Source organism: Xyrauchen texanus, chromosome 30, assembly GCF_025860055.1.
Source record: "Xyrauchen texanus isolate HMW12.3.18 chromosome 30, RBS_HiC_50CHRs, whole genome shotgun sequence".
NCBI classification, from domain to species: Eukaryota; Metazoa; Chordata; class Actinopteri; order Cypriniformes; family Catostomidae; genus Xyrauchen; species Xyrauchen texanus.
In genome coordinates this window covers 33,185,544-33,201,474 of record NC_068305.1, presented here as the reverse complement: position 1 = coordinate 33,201,474, position 15,931 = coordinate 33,185,544, and the positions used below count along the sequence as shown (strand labels likewise).

The following is a 15,931-nucleotide window of genomic DNA, read 5'->3' as shown; positions in this document are numbered from 1 at the left end:
GGCGATGCAGTATTATGACACAGATGTGGGAGCAAGTCACACATGTTCAAGTCACAAGCAAATCTCAAGTCTTAACCATCAAGTCTCAAGTGCAGCAGACAAATCAAGCAAGCCAAGACGTGTCCTGATGAGTTTCAAGTAGAGTCAAACCACAGCACTAAAATAAATAGAGGTTGATTTTTTATCTTATATAGACTTATAAAAAACACTAATGTAAAGATATGTATATATGAATTGTATAACAGTAATGTGTTGTTATACAATATATATATATATCCCGCAGGATGAGCAAAAACAAATCAGTAGCAAATGCTCCTCTAACACCTCAAACTAGCATAGCTAGCAAAATAGCAGCGATGGCTAGCGTGGAAAAGTCTGAAGAAGCTTCTTCATGCAATGACGGTGTCCCTAAGAACCAACTAAAAGAGCTGACGAAACAACCAATTGAGCTGAAAGAAGATATCTCTTCCCTTATTCAAGAATGTTTGGCCTCGCTTCAAGCATCTGTAAATAAGAAACAGTCGTTGGTTTTCAGGCCTGGTTGTGTGCAACAGAATCGCTGGCGGGCAATAATTTCAACGCACTGGCTGCTGCCAAAACAAGAAAGAACAAAATGCGACACTCTTAGATTGAGGACTTGGGAGAACCGACCTCGGAGAGCAAATCTCAGGATCCTAAATGTTCCAGAGGACAGTGAGAAAGGCCAATCTCCAACCACATTTGTTTCCAAGATGCTGATGGAAATTTGGGTCAAGAAGTTTTTTAAAAGCCCCCTGAACTGGAGCAAGCTCATTCTCTGGGCGCAAAACCACAGGAAGGAAGACCTCCTTGTCCATTAGTGGTTTTCTTTCATAGATTCCAGCAGAAGGAAAGAGTGCTTAGATTGTACATGAGGTGCAATATAAAGGCTCTACTCTGAGGATTAATGTAGACATCTCTGCGGGTCTTGCCAAGAAACACGGAGCTTTTTAAAACGTTAAGCATGAACTGTACCAGAAGGGAGTACGTTTCCAGTTGCTCCATCCAGCAGGATTACACATTCACTCTGATGAAGCTCAGAAGTTTTATGATCAATGGGTTGCTTCATTTGAATAACTCTTTGGTGTGGTCGGGAAACAATTATGTGAATTACAGAAGAGCCATTGTCTATAGTAGGTAGGCCTAATATAACATACCGGTAATGGATGGAGTACCTCTCCTGGCATAATTGAGGTTTAAACTTTATCATGTTGTTTATGTACTGTATTTGTGCTGACATAATTGATATGCCCCATTTAAATAGATTGCTGAGTTAATGTCAAGCACTTTGTTTTTAAAGATCATGTTGGATACCAATTTATTCAGCACCCTAGAGGAGGAGAGCTACATTATTTTTGAATAGTTTATTAAGATGTTGCTCTGCACCACTTGAATGTTTATGCGATTGCAGTCTGTTTAAGTGCTTATATACTGTTGGTCCGTTTTTGGTACTTTGGGTACTCGATTTCATATTAAATGCCATGACTTACTTCTTTATTCCTAGGGTTCCCAGCATGGTTGGTTATGGTATGCAAAGACATGGACTTGACAAGAGCATCCCCACAATTGAACAAGACAAAAAGGACAAATTTAGACTTACCTTTACAGCTTCAGGAAATGGAGGACTGAACTAAGGCTATGCCGAGCAGAAAGGCCCCAGTGCCGGATGGTTTTCCTGTTGAGATCTACATAAAAAATAATTGGCTCCTCTCCCTTAAACATTCGATGTTACCACCAAAACCTCACAAAAGGCTCTTATTACAGTTCTTCTGAAGCCAGGTAAAGATGCACAAGATTGTAGTTCTTATAGGCTTATTTCTTTATTAAATGTAGATGTTAAAATATAATCTAAAACAGGGTTCCACAATAAGTTTTCACCAAGGGCCAAATTCTGTCAACAATACAAAGTCAAGGGCTATGACCCTCGATGTAATGATATGTGTATAGGCCTTTCATCTGAAGTTTGTCCCGGGCCCGTTTTATTCATTCAAACTAATGTGAACATTTTGTTTGTATACAAACCTTTGCCTGATGGGGTAAAAAAAACTAACTTTAAATTAACAATTTGGATCTCCATGTCCTCCAAGCAAGTCAAGAGTTCCTGCTCATCTCCAAACGGGATCTACTCCCGGCACTTTCCCTAATGGCTGATTAAATTATTAGACCTATTAGTGTTTATATTGTTATTGTTCTTAAGGATAATATCACAAAAGTATTGCAATAATTTCAATAAAGAAAAGATTGTTAGCCAATATTTTCTTATATATTATTTTTAAATATTAGGCTATGGATCATATTTTTTACTGTACAATGTTATTCTTATTGTGCACTATTCCATTTGTATTTATATTTGTATACAGTACCTTGTGTTATATTATCCAGGCATTAATCCAGGCATTATAAAAATAGTAATTGGGTTCGGGAGTCCAATTGAAATATACTCGTGGCAAAATCCAAGTGCAAATACAGTATAAATAGGGCGTATATTTATGCAACAGTGCTCTTTACTCAACTCACTTGCATAAAAACACAGGTATATATTCCTTAGAATGCATCAACACTGTGGAAAGAACATAATGAAACGGTTATGCCAAATTAGGCAAATAAATGCTTTAACAGCATTCAATATATTAATCTCTAGCACTGACAGACCTTTAGCGGAGGCCGAACATTTGTCTCTCATGGGCCGGATGTGGACCCCGGGCAGCCTATTGAGGAACCCTGATCTAAAATCTTGGCTTCCAGAGTAGAAAACATAATTCCAGATTTTATCTCATTCAACCAGATTTGTTTAAGGGCATCATTCTTTTATTAATATTCGTAAACTACGTTGTACATTCTCCCACGTCGGAAGATATTCCTGAGGTCATTATTTCTCAAGATGCAGAGAAAGCTTTCAACAGGATTGAGTGGAATTATTTATATGCGAATTTGGATTTGCCTCAATTTGTAAAAACACTGATCATAAGGCAGATTAGATCATGGAGACAGACTTGCCCTTTTGCCAGAATAAGGATTTAAATATTTAGGAATTAATATCACCCGTTCATACTCTGGTCTGTTCAAAGCCAATTATAATCCTTAACCCTTGTGTTACTCCGAGGTCCTTAGAGGACAAAAATGTCTGTCAAAAAACTGCCATAATAATATTATATATTAATATTATTTTCCCTATCCTAAATGCTAATGAGATTTGCTAATGAGATTTGCTAATGGGGGGGGGGGTTTGATGCATTATGGTACTGAGTTTTTTAAATCTGACACTGCACAAAAAGAGGACCAAAAATATCCATGTCAAAAAACTATTCAAATCATATTCAGGATTTTAAACATTTAAATGCCAGTTTGTTTACATAATGCCACAGTTGTTGTTTTTTTAACACACACACACACACACACACACACACACACACACACACACACACACACACACACACACACACACACACACACACACACACACACACACACACAGAGAGAGAAGTGTGAGAATACACAATGAGAATTCCAAATGTTTTACTTTTGAATCCAGGGCTCCGGAATGAAAGCATAATATCATAGAATTCATTATGTTAGGCTTTAATGGCACTGGGATCAAATATTGCTGTTTTAATGAGTTTCAATGGGGACATTTTTGTCCTTAAGGTCCTAAGTGGAACTATTTTGTGTACACAATGTATTATAGATGAATTATAGGAACTGAGGTTGAATCAAAATTCCCCCAAAAATACACACCTTTGGCAAAATGTAATGTTAACACAGCCACAATGATCGAAAAAACAAAAATGAAAGACAAAAATGTCCCAAAGGTCGCACAAGGGTTAGAAAACTCTAATCTGATCTCCAACGATGGAGTGTTCTACATCTTTCTCTGGCAGGTAAAAAAAATGTTAAAATGAACGTGCTGCCCAGATTATTGTATTTATTTCAAAGTCATTTTTCCATTCGGCTAGTAAGTTAATGATGTCTTTTTTATGGGAGGGTAAAATGCCAAGGATATAAAAAAAGCTTTTTTAGAGACAAAGAAGAAATGGTGAATTGGCACTTCCCAATTTAATTAACTCTTACTGGGCAGCGAATTTGCTAAAAATTGTATATTGGTTCCAAGCTCCCCCGCAACCCTGTACACAGGATAAGCGGTTGATGATGGATGGATGGATGGTTCCAAGCTCCAAATACGGACTGGCGTGTGGTGGAGGCTAAAATGTGGAAGTCATCATCTCTTGCTGCTTTTATTACAACAACTTTACCTTTCTCGCCATCGCACTTAACTTCAAGTCGAATAGGAAGCTCAACTCTCAAGATATTGACCCAGTTCAGACAAGCATTTCAACGAATTGACTTATCCTTGCAAAGCCCCATATATAACAACCACCTCTTTCCAGCCGCTAAACTAGATTTTACCTTTAAGCAATGGCAAAATCTGGGTTTGGTTAAATGCAGTGACTTTTTAATAGATAATGTTTTTGCTAGTTATGGTGATCTTGCTAAAAATGCAATCTTCCAAACTCAATGTTTTTTTTTTGCTACCTTCAAGTCCGTCACCCAAGCTAAGAGCTCTAAACTCCCACGACTGTCTTCAGAATCACTATTGGAAGCTATTTTACTGGTCCCTTTACACCTTAAGGGCCTCATCTCAAAATATACAACTTAATAATGTCACTTCAAAATATAAATCAATAGAAAATACAAAAGCAGAATGGGTAGAAGAGGAACTGATATATCGGAGGATACCTGGGATAAAGCTCTTATCAGGGTTAATGGAACTTCTTCGTGTGCAAGACTCAACCTGATTCAGCTAAACATTATTTATGGGACTCCTTACAGCAGGGGTCTCAAACTCAAATTTGCTGGGGGCCACTGCTGGGAACGAAAGCTCATAGGAGGGCCATAGGAGGGCCATTCAAGCACAACAAGAAAGCACAATATTTTTCTGGAAATTTACTTCACTTGCTGAAACGTTAGCTCTCATTTACTTCAGATTATGTAACTAACACATTTGTGTCATACATCAGTATATAAAACAGATATAGGCTATTTAACAATATATTTAATATAATTTTAACAGTTAGTGCAACTCTTTTCACCTTACTTTATTTTAACTTAAATAAATGGTCAAAGCTTTGCACTGAACTAACAACCTTGCAGTGAACACATGCAATCCCTGAATACATTTACACACTATTCTATTTCTTGCCAGACACCTGGCAGCTTCTGCTCACACAACTGAGCCACGTTTGCCCTGATGGAGGTCACAGTTGAAACCCTGAGCACAGCTTCAAGATGGGCATCACTAAGCTTGGACCTGTACTTGCATTTATTGAAGTTCATAGTTGAGAAAAGTTTCTCACACAGATATGTGCTTCCAAAAGGCACATTACCCGACTGAACACTTTGGACAGCTCTGGGTAGCATGGAGGTAACTCTCTCAAAAACTGTCCAATCTTGTCTGCTTTTCCCTGTGCCTCTCTGAATTTAGTTTTTAGCTCACTGTTGCACTGCAATTCAATAAGTTCCATTTGCAACACACTTGGGACACTCTCCACGTCAGCTGAGAAGGGATCTGCGAACAGCTGGAAAGTGTCACGGTGTGACTTGAAGTCAGCAAACCGCTGATCAAATTCCTCCAGTAGGTTGTCAATAGCAGAGGCATATTCGTCACCACTGAATGCTGTGCCCTCCGCCACAAGAGATTTGCATGTAGTGAAATGACTGAGGTTTTTTGCAGAAAGCTGAGTTTTCCACAATCTCAGCTTTGTGGAGAAGGCTTTCACACTTTCATATGCTGCTGTGATGAGCTGACCAGGACCCTGGAGCTTCAAGTTAAGGATGTTCAGCTCCTGTGTTATGTCCACTAAGAATGCAAGGTCCATGACGCATTTAGGATCATCAAATTCAGGAACATCCATTCTGCCATCTTCCATGAATCTCTTCACCTCTGCTATTAACTCATAAAATCTCTTCAGGATATTCCCCCTGCTGAGCCAGCGCACCTCAGTAAAGTACATCGCCATATGTTGACTCAATTTCTTCTAAAAAGGCCCGAAACTGGCGGTGCTGTAAACTTCTCGACCTGATGAAATTGATACATTTCAGGACAACAGACATGACATGTTCATATTTCAAGCATTTGCTGCACAGGGCCTGTTGGTGTATAATGCAGTGCAGAACAACTGCTGGATCTGAATTTTCCTCTTCTAACTTTCTTTGTACCAGCGCTACCAATCCGTTTTTTTTGCCTGTCATAGATGGGGCACCATCAGTGGTAATGCCTACTAGTCTGTTCCACGGCAAACCAGCGTGCTCAATCGCGTCGCACAGCTGCTGAAATATATCGTTGGCTGTGGTACGGCCGTGCATTGGACACAAACTCAAATTTCACTTCAAATTGTTCATTAATGCCCCTGATGAAAACGGCTAGCTGCGCAACGTCCGTTTTGTCTGTGCTTTCGTCAAGCGCCACAGAGTACGCAGTGAAAACTCTAGCAACTGATCATAAATGTCACTCGACAACTCGCTAATCCGCTCTGCCACTGTGTTTGCCGATAGAGAGAGATTGTTGAACAAGCCCTTCTTTTCTGGACATAGAATATCAGCGACTTTTAACATACAATCCTTCATAAACTGCCCTTCAGTGAACGGCTTTCCTGCTTTAGCGATCAACTCACTCACCACATAAATTGCTTCAACTGCAGCATCAGCATCCTTTTTGGCTTTGTGGAAAAGGCTTTGCTGGGATGTTAGCTCTCTCTTCAACTTCATGGCTGTTTTTTCTCTCTCGTCTGCCTGGTACTTCTCATATTGTTCTCCATGTTTAGTTGAGTAATGACGCTTGAGATTATACTCCTTTAGGACTGCGACTTTTTCTTTGCATATCAGACAGGTAGCATTTCCATTAAACTCCACAAAAAAATACTGCAATGTCCATCTTTCTTGAAACTGTCTGTTTTCATCATCCACTTTTCTTTTCGTTTTGGAAAGAGACATATTTTCGTTTCTGTTAGCAGCCAAACAAATAACCTCATGTGACCAAAATCAGCTCTCTTATCAAATATGCCAGAATGCGCATTTTTTTTTTTTTTTTTTTTACACGTTCAAGTTTTTTATTTATTTTTTATTTTATTGAATCGTGTTCTTGTTTCTAATATTCATGTTCTAATATGAAGGGGTATTTTAAATTGGCATGAGGCAACTACAAAAAATTTTTTATAGTTTTGTGGGCCGGATTATGTTATATTTTTTACATCAGTTGCGGGCAGGAGGGAGGGGGGCCGTAAATGGCCCACGGGCCGGCAGTTTGAGACCCCTGCCTTACAGTAAGACCAAATTAATGTAAGACCCTAAATGTGGATGAAACGTGATCGATGCAATTTAGGTAAGGCAGATTTAGCCCACATGTTTTGGTCCTGTTCTAAATTGAGAGATTGTTGGTTTTCAGTGTTTGATAATTTAAGCTTTTAATTTAAATATTCAACTTAACCCTATAAATGGCCTTGTTTGGTGTCAGAGGTGAACATTTTCAAATCACTGACAATAAAGAACAGGCCTTTGCTTTTGCAACCCTGATAGCTAGAGTGGAGTGGAAATCGACTAAAACACCCAAAGCTTCATTATGGTTTCGTGATTTAATGATTCTAAAAATTGAGGGAAAAAAAAAAAAAAGTATATTCTCTTAGAGGATCAACCAGAAAATTTTTACAAAATATGGGACCCTTTAATAATCAATTTTTAAAGAACTACAACCCTCCCTCTTTTAAATAACTGAAGAAATAAGTGTATAACTGCATGTATACGTAGGGCCTCACAGGACACGGGTCTCTTCTTCTCTCACCCACATTACACAATAAAACAAAGCCCTCACATTAAACAAAGGGTTCTCACAACTTGATTGCCAAACCACACATTCCAATGAATCATAAATTGGTTTAGTCTCCCCTCTGCAACCCATCATGAAGAACAGCCTACTCTAGTTATGGGGGGGGGACAGGGACGGACGGTTCCTTAAAATAACCACACACACTGGAGATCAAAGAGTTACAGCATTGGACCATTTGCCTCAATTGTTCCCACAAAGGGGCAACCAAGCCCTCGCTGTGACTGAGCCATAAAACCAAATAGATGTGTGAAAACCACACATCAGCCTTCTAGTGTCAGCTCTTTCTTCGCCCACTCTTTTTCCATCTTATCAGGATAATGGTATATCAAAGAACATGATACATCCTTCAGCTCCCTTGAAGGTCATGACTCTGGCAAGATCTCTGGATCTTGCATCTCACCAATACACCATGATTTTTTTTTTGTCTTCTCTGTGATGCTGTAAATGGAGCTGCTGTGATTCAAGAAATATTTCAGACTTGTCTGACAATAAAGTATTTATCATCATCATCCAGAAACAAATGTATATGTAGGTTGTGCACTCCTAACCTTAGAATAGACCCATGTATCCATCACGTCTTTTCATGTAAAGTTTTCTTGCTGTAACCTTAGGAAATGTATTAGTATGACTTTTATTAAAATTATAATTTTAATGCATACTTCAATATTTAGTGGACCAATCACCTTTGTATTGAATTTCTTTGTGGACCAATCACCTTTGTATTGAATATCTTTGCATCTCTTTCAATAAAAAAAATATATTATCGGTTAGGGTTAGGTGTTGTTTAAGGGTAAGGAAGTCTGGTTTGTTAAACTCTCATTTACCTTTCCGGACACATTTGGTTAGGTTTAGGGTAAAGTCTTAAGTTAGGAACATACATTTTACATATTAAAACCTCCATCTAAAATTCCCCTAAATACATCATCTGATTACAACCTAATTTTGCTTGGCTTTGGTGCCACCTGCTGGATATTTCACTTGGAAACTGCAGCCAAACAAGTAATGAAGCACGAAATTTCAGCTTTGCAAAAACGTTGAGCAGGCTGGAAATTCTGCAAGCAAAGAAGGCTTGATAAGATATGAAATGAGTGTGAAAGCCGCAAAAGCTACTTGCCAAGCAGCCAATTTTTATGCTGCATTTCAAACTCTGGAAGAATTAAGTAAAAGAGACACTCACTCACTATAATGACGTTCTTGTCCATTGTGAATATTCAGTGTTTTCTACATACAAAGCACTGCCCACACAGGCCACTGCTAAACCAAGCCACCTTATACATTTAACTAAGTCAACGTTGCGAGTTCAAATGCCAAACTACACCAAACTTGAACCTTCCACCAAATTTTCATAGGGAAATTTCCACGGGAAATCTGTCAAAATTCCTGATCCAGCGGATTCCCATTGAGCTCTCCAAATCTTTCATTCCAACTAGAGATCGAACCTATGACCTTTCCATTACTCGACCAAACCCTTACCCACCAAGCTACCGCTTCAAAGTATCAAAACTGCCTTAATAGAGTGGTGTTTAATTGTGTTCTAAAGGGCACTACTGCAGTCATGTCTTGACTTTAAACAAGGTGAACACCTTCAACGTCCATGACAAGTTTTAACCTGTTTAAGCCAATGACAGTCCAACTAATAACCAGTAGGTGTATGTTCCTATGAAACATGTTTTAAAGGATCAGAACGATATTCTTTAAAGGTAAGTTCCAAGGTAACAACAATCTAACCAAAAGCTTTACCAAAGGTGTTTTAAGTGATTGGCTTTCACCTCACAATTATTTTGCACAGGCTGTTTGGCCTAATGAGCACATTTATCATTAGCTTTCTGTCTTTTCTGACATTTAGGTGACTGACCTTTCAGTCTCATATTAACTCAGCCACCTTCCCTACATAAATAATTGATGGCTCCCACTCAGAGTGCAATGCTGCATCAACAGTTGTTCCTACAAGCCCATAAGTCACTCTTCGCCAGTCCAGCTAACCTTCCCTCCATCTTTCCATAAATGCAAATACTCTCTAATTATGCTGGACCAATATAAGCATCGGTGTTGTTACTGAAGACAACAAAGAGCTGGTGAGAGTGGAGTTTCAGGATTACTGATGGGGTGGCCCACATGTGGCCTTTGTGATCTGATCACAAGAAGTTTTAGACCCTGTTTAGACCTGTATTTAGTGCTAACCAGTTGTATTCAGATCACCAAAAACATATTAATACCAGGTGTAAATGGGCTCTTCTGACTGCGAACAAATACAAACACACACAGACGAGGACTGCATCCGGCTGTCGAGAAAATTTGAGCCACACGCAGTCAGTCCGTGTGGACTGTGCTGATGACGAAATTTGCGCCGTGCATACTTTGCGTGGTGGGATCCGCAACGCGGACACCAGAAGTATACTTTGGCCTTTAAGGGGTCTGGTAATAGTCTGACAAATAGTTCTGGGTCTTGGAGGGTCTGGTCTTGACTTTAACTCTGGTATGCAGAGACGTTTTTAACTTGTTACAGTTTATTGAAATGGCAATGTTTGCTTTATTTTCTGAAGATAATTATGTTAAACTGACCCGCCTGAGCTTGGCTACATTCTCCTCCATTGTCAGTCCACTGAGAGCTCCAGATATTCCCAAGAAAGCACCCAGGAAACATGGCGCAAAGCCCACCTGTGGATATACAAAGATCAAATTGGTTAAGAGTGCAGCTTACTTGTCATTCAGTTGCAGATTACATAAATATACATAGTTTATTAAGTTGAATGTTTTAAGTTGAAAGTTTATTAATTTTATTAAATTAAATACCTTTATATTATACTTACTATTCCAGACTAATTGTTAATATATAGACCACAGCCTCACATTGACAGATCTGCTAAAATATGCATGGTATATGTTAGCTATCAAGGAGGCACTGAAATACTGATTCATGCATTTATTATCAGCACACTAAACTAGTGGAATGCTTCCCTGTCTGGTTTTTCAAAAGAACACCCCAGGTAGATTCATTACAGAAATCATCTTTAACAATGCGGCAACACAAGCAGCAACTAAAATCAGACATTAAGCAAACATTCACATGTCAAATTTTCATCCTCATTTACCAGTCACTTTCATTGCATTGTCAAAAGATGCAATGAAAGTCAATGCCGATTGATGCTTACATTCAGCTTAACATCTCCTTTTGTTTTCTGCTGATGAAAGTCAGTCATAGATATTATGAATATCATGAGGATATATTTATTATAAATAAATGATTACGGAGTTCCAATTTTTGGACAAACTATCTAATCGATTATCAAATGAAAAGAATTATCTAGTTATGCCAAAATATGCATCTGAGTATTTCTTTGTAGGTATATACAGCCATTTCTCCTACTGTAAATCTCAATAAAACAAATGTAACATTCATGGATGACAGCAACCACACACATTCTCCCTGGTGGTATGGGCTGCAACAGGAATTGTGTAAGTGGGTCTCTAAAAATAGCCCTAGAATCTGTTTTTGGTGATAAAAGTGGGAGAAAAATGTTTGTGTTGTAAGCACTGTTGTTTGGGTGTAATCTGGTGCCAGGGAGAGGGCCCGTCTTGTGTGCCTTTGACTGCTTCATCCTGTATAATCATTCCACCAATCATGTAAACAATGAATTATGCAAACACTCATTTGTTTAACTGCCTATCAAGGGATGGATTACTTGACATGCATGAAGAGACAGCTCGGAAGGGATACCCAAAAGGGATAAAAGCACGCATCAACAGCAGCTCCTAAGCACTTTGCATACTCTTCAAAAAGAAATGACAGTTAGCTCTAGGACAACTTTCCTTGGGTCTATTCATATTTAAAGGGACAATGAAAATGTACATTTCATTTACAGGTTTCACCCTCATGTTGTTCCAAACATGTATGGCTTTCTTTTATCTGTATAGCACAAAAGATTATCGACCATTGTAAATCTCTCTCATACATTGCATGCCTCACCTGGTCAACAAGCATTTTTTTCAGGGCTGCACTTTTATTGCCACCAGTGACAAGTTTGTCCAACACCTTGTACCATCCACCCACTACGGGACCCTGCAAAATATAGAAAATGCTTTATTAAACTTATAAAACATGTCAGTAAAGCACAACCAAAAAAAATAAAAAATAAAAAAAGAGCAGAATCATGAACACGGTCAGTCTACAATTATGAAAACATGCTTAGAATCTAGAGGTGGTGCCAGTGGTTTCATTTGTTTATGCTGCATTTATGAAAATGTCATGCTGTAATTAGCTCAAATCATTTGTGAATTCATGTTTCCCAGTGTGGTTTCTGTCATAAATCTGTCAAACAGAATCTCCTGGGGGTGTTTCAGTAAACATTGACAACTGATTGCTATCAATTGCCACTGAAACTTGCCCCCTTGACAAATATTGCTGGAAATTGTCAGTCAAATCAGACGAAATCTGTCAAGGCCACAATAAAAACTTTTTTGTCAGATAACCTAAAAATTAGCTTCATGTGGCAACATCTAAATTAACTTTTTATTTAACAAAAATTTAACTTAATCTGAATCTATTTATATTTATATATCTCACAAATACATATATATATCACACATTTACAAAAGCTTCTTTACTGTTCTAACAATAAATAATTTAGCATATTATTATTCCGGACAATTTTTTTTAATGAGAGGCACAATACAAAATAAAAAGAATATACATGTAAAAAGACAAAAAATAAATAAAAATAAATAAAAGAAAATGACATTAAAAGGTTATTTTTGCACATTTATAAACATTAAACAGTTTTGCACTTTTTTTTTGCAGTTTAAAACAACATTATTTACATGTTCTATCATACACAGGACATTACAAATTCATACTATGCATATGTTGGGCAATTCCACGTAAATGTCATCTAAATCATGGAAAAATACAAAGTTTAACCAAAAGGATCAAAACCTCCTGTTCAATTCTGTATTATAGTGGTATAATGGATAATGCTCAAACAGTGCTGACCGAGGTGCTAACTGAATTGCTGAATTTTCACAGCATTTTAAGGTAATCACACTAGAACATATTGTAATTTAAATCTTAATTCAAGCAATCATGCAGCACTGACTAGCCCACACTAGCACCCCCTAGATCCGGCCCTATTCTATGCACAATGAACACAGCTGTATTCTTTTGCAGTAGTCTTTTTGCAATATTTCCTGACCTTTCAAAATAAGTCATAGTGAGCTTCTATTAATTCGGTTGATTGGGCAGCATATAGCCCTAAACATCCAATAGAAAATAAGCACTCCAACCAAAGTCAGAAATACATTATAAATACAGCTCTATTTTATAAAGACAGTTTGAAACAGAAACTCTGACATAGGTCTTTTAAATATTCCTTCTTAAAATCATTTGAGCAGGTGCAGCACACCATTGCCATTGAAGCTCTAACCTGTGTGTTCACCCTTTTGTTCTTACAGATGTGAAACAGATTTTACTGCGCTAATAATAACGACAGAGGTCTGATGTTTTAAAGCCTGAATCAAATGTGCTCTGGCTTGTAAAAGCTTTGAATCATACAGGCCATTTGCAGATTAGACCTCAAGTCATTTGGACAGAACTAGTGCATTAGCACTTTATGTGTATTACAGCGAAAGTGAGAGGAAGGGATGAGCAGGACATTCAGTGATTGTGTCAAATGTCAATCACCATGTGCACACACAAATATGATTCACAATGGTCATTACTTGCCAGACTTGTAAACATTTGCAGTCACGAACACCTTTCAACCCGTCATTGCTTGTTTAGTTTTTACCACCTGTTTTAACTTTAACTAATACATTTTTCCAGCTAAAAAAAACATCCTTTAATAGGGGTGGGTAAAAATATTCACACGCAATCTTCATTTGAACTATATCGATTCTTAAATCCCAGATCTATCTTTTACTCCAAGCACAACCCTCTACTACAATGTGAGAATATCACTCGCATCTGCAACCAAATTTCACACTATGTGACTGAATTGAATATATTGCCAACAAGCAGATAAATGTTAAGATTTCACTCACCAGTGTAGTAAAGTATTCAGCAGCAAGATCTTTTCACTGCGTGTTGAGAGTAAAAATGGTTCAGTTTATTGTGCGTCCAAAGATGAGATCCATGCGACCCATTTGTCATTGAATAATGTTTCTTTTAATACCCTTTCTGTAGTCTACAATCAGTTGTTAATTAAAAACTATAAAATTACAAATGTAATTCGATTCATGCATAGCACAGATGAGATAAAGCCTTTCAAGTCTCTCTTGTTAACATGCACTCTTCTAAAAGTACAGAAACTCTTAACAGAAATGCTGGTTTTCTTAAAGAGACAGTACGCGTTTTTAGCAGAGGTGTATAGTAACGAAGTACAAATACTTCGTCACTGTACTTAAGTACAGTTTTTTAACTTTCTACTTCACTTGAGTACACATATTTCTTTGGACTTTTACTTTCACTTACATTTTGAAGAGAAAATTGATACTTTTAGTCAGATTAATTTCTCCAGACCCTTTTGTTACTTCTGCAACTGAACACAGCAAAAAAACAGCTGTATGTGTAAAAATGCATGCAAATCGGCGATAGTGATGTGTGATTTGTTGAAAGAATCATTTGAGTCGAATCTTTTAAAGTGTCTGCAGAACACAAACAAAAAAAAGATCTTCAGAAGAATAATAGCTGTTATGTAGGTCAATTCAATGAAAGTGAATGGTGGCCAGACCTTTGAAGCTCCAAAAAGCACATAAATGCAGCATAAGCGTAATCCATAAGACTCCAGTGGTTTCACCATTGTCTTCTGAATGGATCCAATTGGTTTTGGGTGAGAATAGACCAAAATATAACTCCTTTTTCGACTATAAATCTTGACATTAGCAGTCTCCTTGAAGATCAGGATTTTAAGCTTGATTACACCTCCTTTAGCACCATCCAAGCTCTGCGCATGCGTCAAGCACTGGAAAGTAGGCACAATCGTGATTTCAAGCTTGATTTCAGAGATTGAAATGGCAAGATATTCAGTGAAAATTTGTAATTTGGTTTGTTCTCACCTAAAACCAACTGAATCGCTTTAGAGGACATGGATTTGACCACTGTAGTAGTATGGATATCTTTATGCTCCCTTAATGTGCTTTTTGTAGCTTGAAATGTCTGGCCACAATTCACTTGCATTGAATTGACCTATAGTGCTGAAATAATCTTCTAAAAATCTGTGTGTGTTCTGCAGATGAAAGAAAGTCATTCACATTTGGGATGGCATGAGGGTGAGTAAATGATGAGCACCACCAATCAAATAAGTTGGTTTATATAGGTTTAATGAACAGCTCTGTAATTTATGCAATTTACTTGTACTTTTGACACTTAAGTAAATTTAAAATCAGTTATTTTAAGTCGTTTTTTCATGAACAACATTAAATTTAACTTGAGTCAGTTTCCATGAAGGTAGTAACTTTTATTCAAGTAAGACAAATTTATATTTTATACAACACTGGTTTTTAGCACGTGTTCTGATTGTTGTGTAGTATATGAATTAGGTTTAACTTTTTTTTAATGTAGGTCCCTTGGACCCATATGTAAAATAAACCAGTCTAGTGTAATAATGCTGGAAGACCCCAAGGGGACAAAAATGGGCAAATGGAAAAGAAACACAGGAGACTCACGACAAAGAAGAAGCCAATGCTCATCATCTTGGCGGTACGTCTTACGCTGTGATTGGCCATTCCACGGCGTTCAATCAGCTGCTGAGAGATGACATCGCCCACTCCCACCAGAGAGCCTGGAAGAGAGGGAGCGTGAATGAGAAACAGAAAGGCTGCTAGTCGGGCAGCTGTCTGTCCCCCAGTGCCCAGCGTGAGGTACCGCACAGAGGTAAACACACCAATGAGAGCTGAAAGGAAAGACTCATTCATTTTTGCCATCCCATTCACCTCCTTGCATATCTACTGAGTGATAGTTATAAGGAGAGGCGCCATACTTGGGTCTTGGGTTGATCTATTCTAGTTACTATAGGTGAAATGTAAAAGATAGCAAATTATGGC

The 15,931-nt window shown here is 37.9% G+C and overlaps 1 protein-coding gene across 1 annotated transcript in view; it reads right to left on the bottom strand.

Annotated features, from left to right (window-relative positions):
* The window catches only part of LOC127624458 (protein Mpv17), a 39,029-nt gene that overhangs the window by 7,928 nt on the left and 15,170 nt on the right, over positions 1-15,931 (bottom strand). The window contains exons 3-5 of the mRNA XM_052099285.1: positions 15,554-15,669; positions 11,862-11,954; positions 10,457-10,552 (exon numbers count right to left, since the gene is read on the bottom strand). Of these exons, the coding sequence (XP_051955245.1) occupies positions 10,457-10,552; positions 11,862-11,954; positions 15,554-15,669 (305 nt within the window). The remainder of the gene's footprint in view (positions 1-10,456; positions 10,553-11,861; positions 11,955-15,553; positions 15,670-15,931) is intronic.